Source organism: Ylistrum balloti, unplaced genomic scaffold (genome assembly GCF_031769215.1).
Source record: "Ylistrum balloti isolate Yb309-2 unplaced genomic scaffold, AGI_CSIRO_Ybal_v1 Utg369796, whole genome shotgun sequence".
Classification (NCBI taxonomy): Eukaryota; Metazoa; Mollusca; class Bivalvia; order Pectinida; family Pectinidae; genus Ylistrum; species Ylistrum balloti.
Window position 1 is genome coordinate 131,647 of NW_026781976.1, and position 19,675 is coordinate 151,321.

The 19,675-nt window shown below is 35.0% G+C and overlaps 1 protein-coding gene across 1 annotated transcript; it reads left to right on the forward strand.

Moving 5' to 3' along the window:
- Positions 1–5,076: 5,076 nt before the first annotated feature.
- On the forward strand, positions 5,077–7,716 carry LOC132544403 (zinc finger protein Noc-like). Its single transcript, XM_060207993.1, has 2 exons — positions 5,077–5,304; positions 5,636–7,716. Exons 1-2 carry the CDS (start codon positions 5,239–5,241, stop codon positions 7,130–7,132), a joined length of 1,563 nt encoding a protein of 520 aa, XP_060063976.1. The 5' UTR covers positions 5,077–5,238; the 3' UTR covers positions 7,133–7,716.
- Positions 7,717–19,675: the final 11,959 nt, after the last annotated feature.

Sequence of the window (19,675 nt, forward strand, 5' to 3'; positions counted from 1 at the left end):
TCGTGATGTTGGTATTATATATACAGTAATCTGTATAATATCGTGATGTTGTTGTTATCTGTACAGTAATCTGTATTATATCGTGTTGTTTTATATATATAGTAATCTGTATTATATCGTGTTGTTATATATACAGTAATCTGTATTATATCGTGATGATGTTATCTGTACAGTAATCTGTATTATATCGTGATGTTGTTATATATACAGAAATCTGTATTATATCGTGTTGTTGTTATCTGTACAGTAATCTGTATTATATCGTGATGTTGTTATATATACAGTAATCTGTATTATATCGTGATGTTGTTGTTATATATACAGTAATCTGTATAATATCGTGATGTTGTTGTTATATATACAGTAATCTGTAATATACAGTGATGATGTTGTTTACAGTGATGATGTTGTTAGCTGTACAGTAATCTGTATTATATCGTGATGTTGTTATCTGTACAGTAATCTGTATTATATCGTGATGGTGTTGTTATCTGTATAGTAATCTGTATAATATCGTGATGTTGGTATTATATATACAGTAATCTGTATAATATCGTGATGTTGTTGTTATCTGTACAGTAATCTGTATTATATCGTGTTGTTTTATATATATAGTAATCTGTATTATATCGTGTTGTTATATATACAGTAATCTGTATTATATCGTGATGATGTTATCTGTACAGTAATCTGTATTATATCGTGATGTTGTTATATATACAGTAATCTGTATTATATCGTGATGTTGTTATCTGTACAGTAATCTGTATTATATCGTGATGTTGTTATATATACAGTAATCTGTATTATATCGTGATGATGTTGTTATCTGTACGGTAATCTGTATTATATCGTGATGGTGTTGTTAGCTGTACAGTAATCTGTATTATATCGTGATGGTGTTGTTAGCTGTACAGTAATCTGTATTATATCGTGATGTTGTTATCTGTACAGTAATCTGTATGATATCGTGATGGTGTTGTTAGCTGTACAGTAATCTGTAATATATCGTGATGTTGTTATATATACAGTAATCTGTATTATATCGTGATGATGTTGTTATCTGTACAGTAATCTGTATTATATCGTGATGGTGTTGTTAGCTGTACAGTAATCTGTATTATATCGTGATGTTGTTATCTGTACAGTAATCTGTATTATATCGTGATGTTGTTATATATACAGTAATCTGTATGATATCGTGATGATGTTGTTATCTGTACAGTAATCTGTATTATATCGTGATGTTGTTATATATACAGTAATCTGTATTATATCGTGATGGTGTTGTTAGCTGTACAGTAATCTGTATTATATCGTGATGGTGTTGTTAGCTGTACAGTAATCTGTAATATATCGTGATGGTGTTGTTAGCTGTACAGTAATCTGTATTATATCGTGATGTTGTTGTTAGCTGTACAGTAATCTGTATGATATCGTGATGGTGTTGTTAGCTGTACAGTAATCTGTAATATATCGTGATGTTGTTATATATACAGTAATCTGTATTATATCGTGATGATGTTGTTATCTGTACAGTAATCTGTATTATATCGTGATGGTGTTGTTAGCTGTACAGTAATCTGTATTATATCGTGATGTTGTTATCTGTACAGTAATCTGTATTATATCGTGATGTTGTTATATATACAGTAATCTGTATTATATCGTGATGATGTTGTTATCTGTACGGTAATCTGTATTATATCGTGATGGTGTTGTTAGCTGTACAGTAATCTGTATGATATCGTGATGGTGTTGTTAGCTGTACAGTAATCTGTATTATATCGTGATGGTGTTGTTAGCTGTACAGTAATCTGTATTATATCGTGATGTTGTTATCTGTACAGTAATCTGTATTATATCGTGATGGTGTTGTTAGCTGTACAGTAATCTGTATTATATCGTGATGGTGTTGTTAGCTGTACAGTAATCTGTATTATATCGTGATGGTGTTATAATTGATTGTACAGAACTTTTACTACTAAACAAGTACTTGCGCTTGAAACCGGAAGTTCTACAGGAATAGATCCCTATCCATCATATTTCTTCAACCATTCATCCATCAGAACTCTGTCTGTCCATCCATCAGTAGCATATCTGCCGCATAAATAACTAATATGACGGCCAAAGACAGCCGGAAGTAGTTGAAGTGAAGCTGTCCGCACCTTTCTACCCAGGGGTGATTGAGGAATATAGAGGTTTCACTGAGCGACTAGACCTTTCTGTCAGCTGTTTGTCTGCTGTCACCGTAATGTGTAAGAAACCACCTCGCCTGTCATCACAGAGTAACGTTTGATATATAGCATCACATGATTTTGAACACACCTACAGTACCTAGCTTCAGTTTTTTTAATGCTTAGGCACTTCCTGGGGTTTTGTTGACAACCGACATGTCGATGTGACACTTCAGCATGTTCTACTCCACTACATGTTAATAACACACATCATATACTGTGTTATTAGAACTTTTATTAAAAATGTTATAATTTGTAAATCATTTTTTTACCAGAGATGTGATCTTGTCAATTATATTATGTAAACTGGAGACTAGACTACTTCCATAGTAGAGCTGTCGGCAACAGAAGAAAGGTGCCACTTTAGTGAAAGAATCAATACAAATTTGCTAACATGTGACAAAACGCGGGTGGTTCTACAGCAAACATCACACCGCGAGTGCCTGGCGTGACACCCAGGCACAATTTGTCATGTTCGGTCGTCAAACAGCCTTTGTGATCTCCTAATGGTCATAGGTAAGCAGCACCTCCGGGTGATTTATTTGTAGAATTACCTGGAGAATTACACCTTTGACGGGGTGTGCATGAGCAAACAGTTTCGGGTATTAAAGCTATCCGACAACCGTCATCGCCGCCCGCAGGTACACAACGTACCTGTCAGTCACGGCTTACCTGAGTCTTCGTTTGATTGACACATTCCATTATTCTGTTTGATCTCGCCGTGTCGCTGTTGGAGTGTCAATCTCGTTAGACAAGGGGCAGACCATTAGATACAGGGGGCGGAGTCGGGCTGCACACAGGTATTAGCTTTGTTGTAAAGGAGGCGTGGACTTACCTGAGCAAATCCGAACCTAATAATCACCTGTACAATAAGAGGCACTGAGCTTGTCGCCAACTTGGGGTGTTCTCTTATTCTCGGAGCTTCAATTCTTGACAGGGTTTACAAAGGCATGAAAGAAGCTCGTATTTTTAACCTGAAGTTTAATATTTATCTGAAAAGTCCCACTCGACCCCCGTCACCTGTGGGATCCACACAAAACAACTCTTAAATATCAATTAACGCATTTCTCAATGCTATCAAATTTACACACTGTGGCGTGTTGTATTGAGACCAATTTTGAGCGTATAATATTTTTACCTCGTCAAGCGTACAGACGTCAACTTGGATAGACACTGATATCACTTAAACAGGCGTGAACAAGCATGTGTCTGACCGACCGATCTTACTGGCTGTAGTCAGTACCATTAAAATGTTGACATTTCACACACTGAAATTTGGTCATTTTACGTCAATTCTTTACCGTAATGAAGTATAAGTGTGTATCCAGAAATAATTAGGGACTAATGCAGTGTAGTCGGTATTTTGTTCGGACACCCCGACCTATCTAACACCTTACTTGAGTACTTACCTTTTGTCTTACTGTCTTATACTACCTCAAACATTTAAATTCAAACATCGTAATGAACACACTAAGTTACCCCTCGTTTGCTATTTTAGGTATAATTGATATTCTTAACAGGTCTGTAAACTAATCCTAGACATTTGTCATACTTACACTGCCTATCAACCTATTGTTTAGTATGATCGATTGTTCACTAAATATGATCAATGAAATACGAGCCGATGACGCAGTTTTTGAAAAAAAATTTGGGCGTCCTGTGTGACTGCATCAGTAAGCTGGTTCATGTTTACGACAGCGAAGATCAATCTCTGCCCTGTCAGTACTTCTATCCACTGACTTTTGTTCTTACATCTTGTAAACATCAGCTCACAAAGGCTGGTTAAAGTTCATGTTTGCATACTTGACAAGAAAATATGTCTTGAGGTAGTTTTACCTTCTGATTCAAGGTAAGGCATTTATCTGTGTATGAACTCTATCTGGTTTAAAAACTTATGATAATAATATGGTTTTGTCATGCTTCAACACTGGCGCCCTTGAGCGTTCTATAGGTATAATGATAATTTCCCTCGTCCCTCTACACATTGTTTTGTACGATGTGTTTATTGTACTTGATAGGTATCTGTTCCATTTACCTTTGAAGTCAGTCATAAAATGTCCAAACTGTCATTTCCGAAGATACCACGTCTTTCAACACGCCAGTTTCAATCTGTTTTGAAACACCCCTACTTGTAAAAGATTGATTGATAAGCGACGTAATAATAGCCCTCTGCTTTGATCTCCGCCGCAGGGCCATTCAAAATCATTAATGTCACAGCGAATTCTTTGCTTCCTAGGTTTTGAAAGAATTTAACAAAACCATTTGGAAAGGATCTTTTTAAAATTAGGACTTAGTGGCAAGGAAATACGGGCGGTAAATCATAGCTAACAAATGCAAAGAAGCTCTGAGTAAAAGCAAATATGTATTATTGTGTTATAAGTAGCAGTACTTGAGCGGGTTTTTATTTATCCGTCGCCCTCTCGTTTGCCTGGGACGTTGTATGTATTAACAGCCAGGAATGATATAAATCAGTCAACATTGACAGTTAACCCATCAAAATGATTGATACCTAGCCATAATGGTTCCCCTCGGCTTCTCCTGGAGGAATTAATAAACTTGACGTTGATTGGTTAAGTGCAGTGCGTGCAATCCATCATCTCGTGCTTTTTATCGTCGCTGACGTCATGTGGCGTCTCTCGACCAATCGCAGCAGGTTATCAGTAGTAATTTATTATTTCATTGGAAGGCGGCAAGGCTCTTTCATCTCTGATTAATTTACAAGCAAGTGTTGTCGGACGTTTTGTATTATGTCTTGTGGGGCGGTATGTTTCATTAAGTCAGTGTGATACGGTTTCTCGGGTTCATAAAGTGATTGGCAGCTGAGCCCGTAGCGTCGTAAGAGATCTCCCACAGTACTACAACGATACACACTGCTCACCGCCATAGTACACGCCGGCCTTCAAACTATACATGTGAAACTCATTGGAAACACTACTTTACACGGATGGATTACGTGTTTTGAAATTTTCCCGTGGATTTTATTTAGAAGTATTTTGTGAAAATGTTAACTTCCAACTCTCAGTATGAGTATCTACATCCAGACTACCTCCAGCCTTTACCTACCACGGTATGTATACATTGTAATCAGGGTTCAACCTTCAACGTATTTCATAATAATATCATCTGGATATGAATATCAACAGACAATTTGTTAAATAAAAAACCTATAAAGTAAAGAAAATGTTACATTAACAATATGTAAGACATACGGAGTCCTTTTGTCCCTGATCACTATTCTGTGTAGTTTTGATACCTGAATAGCTTTCTGTTTATGTCCCTGCCGCCCCTTTAACAGTCAGCCACGGATACACATACTAACACCACTGTATGTCGCTGGGTGTAAACCAGTGATAGTCTAGAGTGTACATATTACTAATTATGATAATTTTAATTTACAGTTGGATGCTAAGAAGAGTCCATTGGCATTACTTGCTCAGACATGCAGTTCGATAGGAAAGGATCCTACCCCATCGAAACCTATCATACCATCTTTGGGTAAAAAAGACAATGAGAAATCCCGCGACAAGTCGGAGTCGCCGGAGACCAAACGTCCCGAATCCAACAGTAGTAAAGGTACAGGTCGTGATTCTGTTGACAAACCTGGATTTAGGACTATTCCCTCAAAAGACATTCCTCCACTAGTTCCAATATCTGCGTCTAGTGACAAAGCCAAGTCTCCGTCAGTTTCTCGTGAATCAAAATCTAACGAAAATGTGAGCACATCGGTTGTGTCTTCTCGTCCGGGGTCACTCCCGGCATCATTGACATCATCGACAACGACCAGTGTTGTTAGTTCTACGCGGACGAGCACAAGTTCTCACAAGGAGACGGACAGTCGAGAAAATTTAACCACGTCAGCATCTGCCCCTAAACCCGGCAGTCGCCCGTCCCCTGATCACGTGTCCTACAAACCCTCCAGCCACCCTTCAGCTGCCAGCTATGGAGGGTACCCGCCATTCGGACCAACGTACCCAGGTTACCAACTGATGTCTCCTCATGGACTACCCGTCGATTCTGCGGCATCAGCCATGGGCTACCCGTCTTCCTTGACGGCTCACGGATACGCCGCCGCTGCCAACGCTGCCGCAGTGGCAGCAGCTCAAAGTGCTGCCTCTTTAAAACACGCGTCGGCGGCGTCAGCTATGTCGCCTTATGTAACATATGCTCGTGTGAGAACTCCGGCTGGTGCCACTACCCTTGTACCCGTATGTCGAGACCCTTACTGCTCCAACTGCCAACTGACATTGCAAACATCCCATCTATCATCAACTTGTAATGCTCCTGGATGTTCCCAGTGTGCCCACGAGAAGTCCCTCCAGAGTCTCAGTGGGCTGGGGGCACTGGGAGGCCTCCCTCCAAGCGCGTCACTGTCCGTACTTCCAGGGTTTTCCGCAGCCAGTGCCCTATCATCTAGTGCTGCCGGATTGACGTCTTTCCCCTCAATTTCTTCTCTGTACCCTCACAGTGCTATGAGTGCCCACCAAGGACTACCATTTGTTTGTAACTGGGTATCGGCAGGCAACGAATATTGTGGTAAACGTTATGGCACATCAGAAGAACTATTACAACATTTGAGGACACATACCACGGCCACAGACACTTCCTCCTTGGCCGCGGCATACGGCAGTCTCAGTGGTCTCGGGGGACTGACCGGTTTGCATGGACACTTGACTGCCCCTGGGAGTATAAGTCCTAACTCCCTCCGAAGGTCGTACCCTACTAGTCTAAGTCCAGTGAGTGGACTTTTAGGGGCAAGCAGATACCATCCATATAAATCTCATATACCAGGTGCTCCCGGGGCCCTGCCTCCAGGACAACCCCTCCCCAGTCTCGGACCTTACTATTCACCGTATGCTCTATATGGCCAAAGATTAGGAGCGGCAGCCGTTCCTTAAATTCCCTTAATATTTCACGGAACTTAATGTGATTTTTTTCCCGAGGAAATCCTGGATATATACACGAAGTCCATGTTAAACTTGACAATGCTCATTATGCAGAACGTTTCCATATGTGAAAATGATTGGCGTGAATGGATTAGTGTCTCTATTTGGAATATTGTGTGTCAATTTACTTAAAAGTGCTGTCATAACAAAATAATAACACTTGTTTGGGGGACCAGTAAAAATATTAGAAATCATTGTTCAAATTTTAGTTAATTAGGATGTATCGTCCCGGTTATTTCACACAGTATTTATTCTCATACATTTGAGACATATATATATATATATATAATTTATTCAAAACAGAAATTGAATTCTATGTCCTGATTAATGGATTATGACTCGTTACACTGTTGATGTGCCAATTAAATTGGATGCTGGAGAGTATAACATCTATCAAGTGAGTGCTACAACACCGGGGTGATAGTCGATGTGAGGATGAGGTGTGTGAAACGTGAACAGAATGGCAAAGTGTTGAATAATTGTTTGTATGTTTGATACAGAAAAATCTTATTTTATTAAAATATTACCTAAAACTATTCAAATCTTTATCGTTCTTGTCAACACCGACACCTGATGATAAACTCGTGTTACTGACTGTTAGGGACACATATTTAGAGAAATGATAAAATCACAGGTATGGATACGACTTATCCTGAGGTATAACTTGTAATACAGTGACTAATACCACCAATTTATTGAGAACTGAAAATGTTGTCTTTCTATAAATAGTCTTATTTAAAGTAAAGTAGTTAGCGCACGAGACATTGCTGCTTTCACATTCATATAAATATAATTTAACACTTAATTTTAGTGTAGTTCGTTGTGTAATTGAAAACAAGACTTCCTCAAATTCTCATGGGACAACCGTTAAAATTTCTTACCGTTCATCTCTAATTTCTAGCACTTCACAAGGATGTAGATATATCATATATACCATATATTATAATTTATATTAGACATTAACAATTCCTTCGAGTTTTATTTGTAATATTTATCAAGTATCTAGATAATTTGCGATTTTCATATTGCACATGTTATTATCGACAATCATATTTAGCAAATATATACCCGCTACATGTTTCTTGCGCAATGTTTCTAATATTAAAACATGATATAATTTGACCAGACATCAGATTGAAATAGAATATTCATGTATAAACACGTTAACTCCCATCTGAAGACGACAATCTTTTCCAGACATTAAAAATCTTAACCTTTTTTTTTATCTTTAATATTTATCGATGACAAATTTCCAACACAATTCAGAAATGATATAAACCCTTAGGTTGACAGCTTTATTTCTGAGAATTTGTATCGATGATACCGACCATCAACATCTTCCTGTGGTAAACCACTGTGATAACTTTTACGATATTTACCGGCTATATATATTCCTTTGCTATTATTTCAACAATCTCTTATTTCGACTGTAAGGATTCACACGACTGCTGTTTCAGGTAAGCATATAACACTACACATGTACAAATTAAAGTACCAAACATTTCATTTTGTTTGTGGTTGCTATAAATGTAATGATTTACTACAAAACAGTAAAATATTCACAGATGATTGAGTGAAATCTGGTACTTACAACTTAAACCTGTACTAAAAATAATTCATATATTTTCTTTTAATTTCGTACGTGTAATGCTATTATTGGCAGTATGGATACAGGTACGAGTAACCATGTACAAATAGGGTATGGGATACTGGGTCTTAATTCCCTTTGTGTAAATACTGTAATTGGCATTGTAAATACTGCGACACGTAAACACTATATAAACTATTTCCATAAATTTAACAATTTCTAAGTGGGATAAAGTATTCGGTGCTTATTAAGAAATGCAAAAACAATACGAACTAAAAAGGGAAACAATTTTTGGAATGAAAGCTATTCACGAAAACAATAAATAAAATAAAATTACCAGTTCAGGTGATCACTTCACCTTGAAATCTTATTAACAACATATGCGCTCAGTCAAACTTCAAAATAAATCAAGTTGATATAAAAAATTATAATTGTTTCCTAGAATAACGTTTTTGTTAATGTTTCTTTTCACCAAAGCACTGACAGCAACTCAAACATAACTACGAGATAATGCGTTTCTAATACAAACACGTAGACTTGTTACTAGCTTTTAACACTGCACTTAGATGGGTATACTCGGTCTAACGCAGATGTCCACTATCTGTACCTGTATGTATTTTTAGAATACAAGTTTAAATGTTGCTTGTAAAAAATCAATCGAGCAGTGTTTTTTGCCCATAAAAAAACCCAAAAATACTGCTATTTGTTGATAAATCGATCGTCTAACGGTTTAGAAATCGACATTTGTACAGGTTACTGAGAGATTAATTTTTCTTAATCCATAGTCTTAAGATCTAGATACAATGAAAAAGTAAAGCAACATGAACAGGTATTATCTTGTCTGTCTGGTATATATATAACCACAAATTCAGAAACGGTAAGGTAGATTGTAAATTGTCGACAATGACAAACACCTGTAGTATTAAAGACGATAATATCATTCATTATCAGTGAAGAACATCGCACGGAACATCCTATCACATCACATAAACATTTTATTTGGTTCAGCAAAAACTACCATAATGTTTTTAAGATAATCACACATCACTTCTGAAGGTAAATGAAGTATTGTGCCCAAACTATGCACTGGAAATTTGATAAATGCACAATGAATAGTTGCTGATATTATTTGTTACTAATTCACATATTCCGCTGAAGGTTTTTTTTTTGTTTGAGATTTATATCACTGATTCTAGTTTTCTAGTCTGGTTTGGGATTAAGTATCAGTCAATCAGCCTTACATGAGAACACTGACACTGCACATGGTTAGTGAAGTGTCACTCTAACTATAGAAAAGTTCAAACATTGTATCTAGTTATTTTACTGTTATTTTACTTATATTTAAATACAAATAGTGTACCTAGATAGTTAACTGTCATTCTAATTACATAAAAACACAAACATTGTATCTAGTTATTTCATTGTTGTTCTACTTATATAAAGACACAAACATTGTATTGAACTTGTTAACTGTCATTAATATAAAAAAGAAGTCGTTTCATGTACATAAAAACACATATATTGTATTAAGTTAGTTCACTGTCATTAATATAAAAAAGAAGTCGTTTCATGTACATGAAAACACAAATATTGTATTAAGTTAGTTCACTGTCATTAATATAAAAAAGAAGTCGTTTCACGTACATAAAAACACATATATTGTATTAAGTTAGTTCACTGTCATTAATATAAAAAAGAAGTCGTTTCACGTACATAAAAACACAAACATTGTATTAAGTTAGTTCACTGTCATTAATATAAAAAAGAAGTCGTTTCACGTACATAAAAACACATATATTGTATTAAGTTAGTTCACTGTCATTAATATAAAAAAGAAGTCGTTTCACGTACATAAAAACACAAACATTGTATTAAGTTAGTTAACTGTCATTAATATAAAAAAAGAAGTCTTTTCAGTACATAAAAACACAAACATTGTATTAAGTTATTTAACTGTCATTAATATAAAAAAAGACGTCTTTTCAGTACATAAAAACACAAACATTGTATTAAGTTAGTTAACTGTCATTAATATAAAAAAGAAGTCTTTTCAGTACATAAATACACAAACATTGTATTAAGTTAGTTAACTGTCATTAATATAAAAAAAGAAGTCTTTTCAGTACATAAAAACACAAACATTGTATAAAGTTAGTTCACTGTCATTAATATAAAAAAGAAGTCTTTTCAGTACATAAAAACACAAACATTGTATTAAGTTAGTTCACTGTCATTCTAATTACATAAAAACATCAACTTTGTACCTAGTTAGGATTTGAAAGCTTTAGTTTTGCATCTTTAGAACACTTATTAGGATTTTCTTTGCAAAGGTCTGTGTTAGAACGAAAAAAATTTAATGTGAATATTTGTATAAGGGAACTTTTGATGTGCAGCGGTATATAGAACACGAGATGTTGCCGGACTTGATTCACTGCAGCACATCAAACAGCGGTCTCGAGTAGTCGACATACTTGAGCCTGGCTTCCCGAACCGACGCCTACCTGTGACTGAGATCCTTTATGTACATGGCAGAATGGATGGGAATTTTGAGATATTAACCTTTGTTTGGCCATTAAAGTAAAAATATAGCAGGAGGAGTGTTAAGCCTGGGAATTTATTATCTAATATCATCCATAGGAAAGGTTTAAAACGATCACAGTAAAATATATAGCATGATCACAACCACTATACGCCTTTATCAATGGCCCTCAAACTGATGATTTAGAACACCAAATATTTTATGAGTTTAAATTTACGGCAGCTATTTAATCTTGGCCCTGTATTATACAATATTTCACGCGGGGAGTAAATCCAGCTATTTTACCTGTGTCCGTTTTCTATAGCGGTAGTAATGCCTATGTCAAGCGTGTGTCGACCAAGTCTTGATATAAATTATTTTACAAGTGAAAAATAACACTTTTACTAGAATTTGTCACAATAAAATATGTTCCACACTTATCGTACAGGGAAGATTTAGAGAGGGAATAATGGAGGTACAGTGTTATTTACACTATCTGGCACGTCTGTTGAATTAATAGAACGCGCACCTGCTGCCGGCACAGGAAAATGCCCCTTAAATAAATTACCTTATAAATATTATGTTTGTTATGATCCATTGTATATAACAGGAAAAATTTCCATATTCATGATCTATGAGGTCACCTTACTGATTTGTGGTAAATGTGAAAAAGAAAATGCAGTTAAAAGCAACATAACAAAACCACCTTCGGAATATGCATGCGTATGACTTATGTTATTAAAATGACATTTACAAGCTTTTTATAAAAAAATCACTAGAATTATTTGTATTATTCATGATTTTTTTGTTCTTTATACATTTAAAATAAATATATCAAATAGCCTGATTCAATAGTAAATGGCTGTCATATTTCCAACAATGATTAGAAAGCTTGTTTAATATCTATTTCAATATATACAAACATTTCAAGCATACCATATGTCACGCCTGTTATCATTTTATCGGGTTGAAAATGAAATATTGGCATTCGTATGGTAATCTTTACGATTACAAAGCCTGTAATGTTACAGTACATGTTTCTGACACCAATACTCATTACAAAACCAGTTCCGATTTACCTGTAATAGCACCCGATAGTAGCACAGTGAAGAGGCGGATACCTCGACAGGTGTAGCTCTCTACCAAACTTGTTGTTGGCGTGTTGTGGCCGAGTGTCAATATACCACTCTCTGAAAATGAACATCTAGATATCGCGTCAAATATCACCAGGTTTCTTTGATATTACACTCTGTTACTTTATCATGTGTAAAATACAATGCTCACTGCGTGAGAAATAGTGACGAAGGATATTGTCAACATTCGTGTCGTCTAGCGGTATCGATCGCGTGTATATTATTTACAGGGTGTATATGGTAAAAGTTTTTGATGGAAATCTGATCTTATTTCTTTGATAAGATTTGTAAACAAAGCGCCAACCCAGGGCCACTAACGAAAATATTTATAAACGTATCGGATGCAAAACTAAGGTAGAGAAGTTTGTTTTACAAACTCATATATTTTAAGAAAGTTTCATGATTATATAAATGGAATTTTGTGCATTCAAACATGCCACATGGAAACTATCATCTTTATGAATTTTGATATACATGTACAAAGACAAACACTTATTTGAATACCCTCGATATCTACCTATAGTGTTTGTTTATCTCGATATATACCTTAAGTATTTAAGTATCTCGATATTTCCTTATGTATGACATCTCTTTGTTATCTAAAAGGAACTTATGTATAAATCCTCTTCGTTATCTTATCATCTTCACATTTCTAGTTTGTCCTGAAATATGGCTTTTCTTTTATTTGATGTATCAATATTTGACTGAAATCTGACTTCTCTGTTTTATATTATGTATCAATATTTACCTGAAATCTGACTTCTCTGTTTTATATTATGTATCAATATTTACCTGAAATATGGCTTCTCTTTTTTATATTATGTATCAATATTTACCTGAAATATGGCTTCTCTTTTTTATTTTATGTATCAATATTTATTTGAAATATGGCTTCTTTTTTATTTTATGTATCAATATTAACCTGAAATCTGACTTCTCTTTTTTATTTTATATATCAATATTTATTTGAAATATGGCTTCTCTTTTATTTTATGTATCAATATTTATTTGAAATATGGCTTCTTTTTTATTTTATATATCAATATTTATTTGAAATATGGCTTCTCTTTTTTATTTTATGGATCAATATTAACCTGAAATCTGACTTCTCTTTTTTATTTTATGTATTAATATTTATTTGAAATATGGCTTCTCTTTTATTTCATGTATCAAAATGAATCTGAAATATGACCCTTCCTTTTTATTTTCATTAGTCAATATTTACCTGCAGTTATTCCAATGAACACATTAATAAGCTGTATCAGTATTAAGCTGATGTATGACTCACTTTCAACACTTCTCGTTATTTTAATATATTAGTATGTAACTAGAATTTTCCTGTCTTTTATCCTAATATATTAATATTTACCTGGAATATGATTTAACTCTTTTAAATATTCATATATCATTATTTACCTACAGCTTGAGTCTTTCTTGTTATTGCTACAAACATATGAATAAGCTTTATCGATATATACTTCTCTGGACCCATCTTTAATATTTTCATATATTAATATATACCTACAATTCCTCCTTACTATTTTGATATGTCCATATATACCCGTGTATGACTGTTATTTTCTGTATCTATATTGATCAGGAGTATGACTCCTGATGTATTTTTGGATTTACAATTATCTGGAGTATCACTCCTGTTTTATATTCAAATAACAGTATTTGTTTACTGTTTGGTTCGATTCTCTTATCATAATAAATCGGTATTTAATTTTACTTCTGCTTTTTGTCCTTATATATCTGTATGTACCTGGAGTTTCCTTCCTTTTTATCCATATTTACCAACAGTATGAGTCCTCTTTGTCATCATAATATATCTGTATGTACCAGGAGTATGTCTCCGTTTTTATTTATCACTACTAACCTACAGTATGAGTCCTGTTCTCATCCTAATATATCTGTATGTACCAGGAGTATGTCTCCGTTTTTATTTATCACTGTTTACCTACAGTATGAGTCCTGTTCTCATCCTAATATATCTGTATGTACCTGGAGTTTGTCTCCGTTTTTATTTATCACTGTTTACCTACAGTATGAGTCCTCTTTGTCATCATAATATATCTGTATCTACCAGGAGTATGTCTCCGTTTTTATTTATCACTACTAACCTACAGTATGAGTCCTGTTCTCATCCTAATATATCTGTATGTACCAGGAGTATGTCTCCGTTTTTATTTATCACTGTTTACCTACAGTATGAGTCCTGTTCTCATCCTAATATATCTGTATGTACCTGGAGTTTGTCTCCGTTTTTATTTATCACTGTTTACCTACAGTATGAGTCCTCTTTGTCATCAAAATATATCTGTATGTACCAGGAGTATGTCTCCGTTTTTATTTATCACTACTAACCTACAGTATGAGTCCTGTTCTCATCCTAATATATCTGTATGTACCAGGAGTATGTCTCCGTTTTTATTTATCACTGTTTACCTACAGTATGAGTCCTGTTCTCATCCTAATATATCTGTATGTACCTGGAGTTTGTCTCCGTTTTTATTTATCACTGTTTACCTACAGTATGAGTCCTGTTCTCATCCTAATATATCTGTATGTACCAGGAGTATGTCTCCGTTTTTATTTATCACTACTAACCTACAGTATGAGTCCTGTTGTCATCCTAATATATCTGTATGTACCTGGAGTTTGTCTCCGTTTTTATTTATCACTGTTTACCTACAGTATGAGTCCTCTTTGTCATCATAATATATCTGTATGTACCAGGAGTATGTCTCCGTTTTTATTTATCACTACTAACCTACAGTATGAGTCCTGTTCTCATCCTAATATATCTGTATGTACCAGGAGTATGTCTCCGTTTTTATTTATCACTGTTTACCTACAGTATGAGTCCTGTTCTCATCCTAATATATCTGTATGTACCTGGAGTTTGTCTCCGTTTTTATTTATCACTGTTTACCTACAGTATGAGTCCTCTTTGTCATCATAATATATCTGTATGTACCAGGAGTATGTCTCCGTTTTTATTTATCACTACTAACCTACAGTATGAGTCCTGTTCTCATCCTAATATATCTGTATGTACCAGGAGTATGTCTCCGTTTTTATTTATCACTGTTTACCTACAGTATGAGTCCTGTTCTCATCCTAATATATCTGTATGTACCTGGAGTTTGTCTCCGTTTTTATTTATCACTGTTTACCTACAGTATGAGTCCTGTTCTCATCCTAATATATCTGTATGTACCAGGAGTATGTCTCCGTTTTTATTTATCACTACTAACCTACAGTATGAGTCCTGTTGTCATCCTAATATATCTGTATGTACCAGGAGTATGTCTCCGTTTTTATTTATCACTACTAACCTACAGTATGAGTCCTGTTGTCATCCTAATATATCTGTATGTACCAGGAGTATGTCTCCGTTTTTATTTATCACTATTTACCTACAGTATGAGTCCTGTTCTCATCCTAATATATCTGTATGTACCAGGAGAATGTCTCCGTTTTTATTTATCACTATTTACCTACAGTATGAGTCCTGTTCTCATCCTAATATATCTGTATGTACCAGGAGTATGTCTCCGTTTTTATTTATCACTATTTACCTACAGTATGAGTCCTGTTCTCATCCTAATATATCTGTATGTACCAGGAGTATGTCTCCGTTTTTATTTATCACTACTAACCTACAGTATGAGTCCTGTTCTCATCCTAATATATCTGTATGTACCAGGAGTATGTCTCCGTTTTTATTTATCACTACTAACCTACAGTATGAGTCCTGTTGTCATCCTAATATATCTGTATGTACCAGGAGTATGTCTCCGTTTTTATTTATCACTATTTACCTACAGTATGAGTCCTGTTCTCATCCTAATATATCTGTATGTACCAGGAGAATGTCTCCGTTTTTATTTATCACTACTAACCTAAAGTATGAGTCCTGTTCTCATCCTAATATATCTGTATGTACCAGGAGTATGTCTCCGTTTTTATTTATCACTACTAACCTACAGTACGAGTCCTGTTCTCATCCTAATATATCTGTATGTACCAGGAGTATGTCTCCGTTTTTATTTATCACTACTAACCTACAGTATGAGTCCTGTTCTCATCCTAATATATCTGTATGTACCAGGAGTATGTCTCCGTTTTTATTTATCACTACTAACCTACAGTATGAGTCCTGTTCTCATCCTAATATATCTGTATGTACCTGGAGTTTGTCTCCGTTTTTATTTATCACTATTTACCTACAGTATGAGTCCTGTTGTCATCCTAATATATCTGTATGTACCTGGAGTTTGTCTCCGTATTTATTTATCATTGTTTACCTACTGTATGAGTCCTGTTCTCATCCTAATATATCTGTATGTACCAGGGGTATGTCTCCGTTTTTATTTATCACTACTAACCTACAGTATGAGTCCTGTTCTCATCCTAATATATCTGTATGTACCAGGAGTATGTCTCCGTTTTTATTTATCACTACTAACCTACAGTATGAGTCCTGTTCTCATCCTAATATATCTGTATGTACCAGGAGTATGTCTCCGTTTTTATTTATCACTACTAACCTACAGTATGAGTCCTGTTCTCATCCTAATATATCTGTATGTACCAGGAGTTTGTCTCCGTATTTATTTATCACTGTTTACCTACAGTATGAGTCCTGTTGTCATCCTAATATATCTGTATGTACCTGGAGTATGTCTCCGTTTTTATTTATCACTACTAACCTACAGTATGAGTCCTGTTCTCATCCTAATATATCTGTATGTACCAGGAGTTTGTCTCCGTATTTATTTATCATTGTTTACCTACTGTATGAGTCCTGTTGTCATCCTTATATATCTGTATGTACCAGGAGTTTGTCTCCGTATTTATTTATCATTGTTTACCTACTGTATGAGTCCTGTTGTCATCCTTATATATCTGTATGTACCAGGAGTATGTCTCCGTTTTTATTTATCACTGTTTACCTACAGTGTGAGTCCTGTTGTCATCCTTATATATCTGTATGTACCAGGAGTACTTTCATTTATCACGTTTTACCTACATTAATTTTAATAGTAAATAGTCAGAGTAGAATAGAAATTGTGAATAACATTTATATAATTTTGTCGATAAATATGAAACTGTAATTGAAGAAGAAGATTATTGCAATTATCAAATACAGAGAAACAGTTATAACAAAAATACTTTCAAAACAAGATGTGTTTAGGAAACACTATGCCCGCGGTTGCAACACATTTCTGAAGTTGAGCATAAAAAACTGTACTGTGTAAGGCTGTGCTAATTGCATGTGCTCTTTATGAAACACTTATGTCTTCATTGTGGATGTTTTCACTTTTAAATATAGGTCAAAGGTCACGGTCACATGGTCAGAGACATTTAATACCAACAGAAAGGTCTTTTCACAAGGAATGCACATGGCAAATATGAAAGCCTTACCTCTTTCGGTGCAACAGTTATGAGCAAGGTAAAGAAACAACAAAGAAAATACAAGCAAACAATGAAACTAATGAAAAAGCCCAAAGAGAATAAGACCAGGTGTTCCTGGAAGAGTAAGCGTCTTCTGCTTCATCGATAATATCCGCCATGTATATCTTAGTGAATCTAAGTGAGTAATGTCACGCTCCAAAATGAGAACACGGTGAAAAACAGCGGACCTAACAGGTATGCTACCGAGTGCCAAATGCGCCCTACTTATCGCATAAGGAAATAGAAAAGAATCCAATGAAATCACCATTATTTTCATCAACTTGCATCACTAATCCTGTGTTGTGAGTTTCTTTCACAAAATTTTGGACATTAAGAACAAGTCATGGGATATCCAATCAACTGCGACCTGCAAATACCATAACCTGGGGTGCAGGTTTGTTGCTGTCCAGAAATGGGGAAAATCAATGGCGAAATTAAAATAATCATGCTTATCATAAAGCGTGGTGAATGAAAACCAAATGAAAACTCCATATGACCTTGAAAGTGGGTGAAGATATTTCATATTATCAAACTTGATAAGCAATGACATGGGCATTATTTATAAAAAAAATCAGATCGAGACCAAATGTCGTCACATGTGCCACTTCGTTATAAGTAAGAAGCCTTTTTTAAGATTTTAACAGTATTGGACGCTGTGACCTTGAAAATGGGCCAAGGTAATTTATATTAAGAAATTTGATAGTACATTACAGACGTTCCTGTAATGATAATATATGACATATGACGTCATGGCGGCCATATTGGATTTAAACTTAGAAAATTTGATTGACACCTTCAAATACATGTCTACAAAATAATGAAGTTTAAACCTATCTCTTACCGATCAAAACATTTGGAGTGCATAAAGTTCCGGACAGTAAGAAACAGAACAAGAAGAACCATATCTCTTCTGACCATTTGGTGAAAACCCTAATATGGTATTTCCATCAATATTTTTTATTACTTCGACCATGATCTACTGTCCTATTCGCCTATTTTCTTCAATATTTCAATATTTCTAGTATGGCACTTACTTTTTTTCAATTTGATATGCCAAGATCGATTTTGAACTAACATTACTCTTTATTCTAATCTGTTATTGTATTCTGAGTCGACATAATTAACTTTCAAATCGACCTTATAGTTTCCAATGTTGTGATATTAGCATATTTCGAGTCGACCTCAAGGGTTTCAATGTGGTGATATTAACATATTTCTAGTCGACCTCATGGGTTTCAATGTTGTGATATTATCATACTTCGAGTCGACCTCATGGGTTTCAATGTGGTGATATTAATATACAAGTATTTCAAGTCAACCATATGTTTTTTCGATGTTGGATTACTGATGCACTTGAAGGTTAATAGATTGTTTGTGAAACCACGGCGGATTGCTCGTTTCGGCTGACGGATGTCGCTTGGCAGTACCTTAAATGTCTTTGACCTCGTCGCATTGCGAGAAAGGAAAATGACCAAGGTCGCAAATTGATAAGCTGGCAAACTGTCCTGAATGATTAAAGGAGACACAATCTATTAATGATATGTTATGCTGTGTATCATGCGCGATCATTTTGATGTGTTTTCCTGGTTGTGAAATTATACTGAATAAGACAAGTGTTTTGTTCGTGTGACTTAATGTGGACAACTTGTATCTATGTATGACAGTAGTCAGATGGACATTAATTGCTGATAGATCACGTTAAGGGAAGAGGTAGATAAGGATTAGACCCTCCCACTTCGACTCCATGTCTGGGATCCAACAACAAACATAGCTCAAAAACACTCCTTTACTAC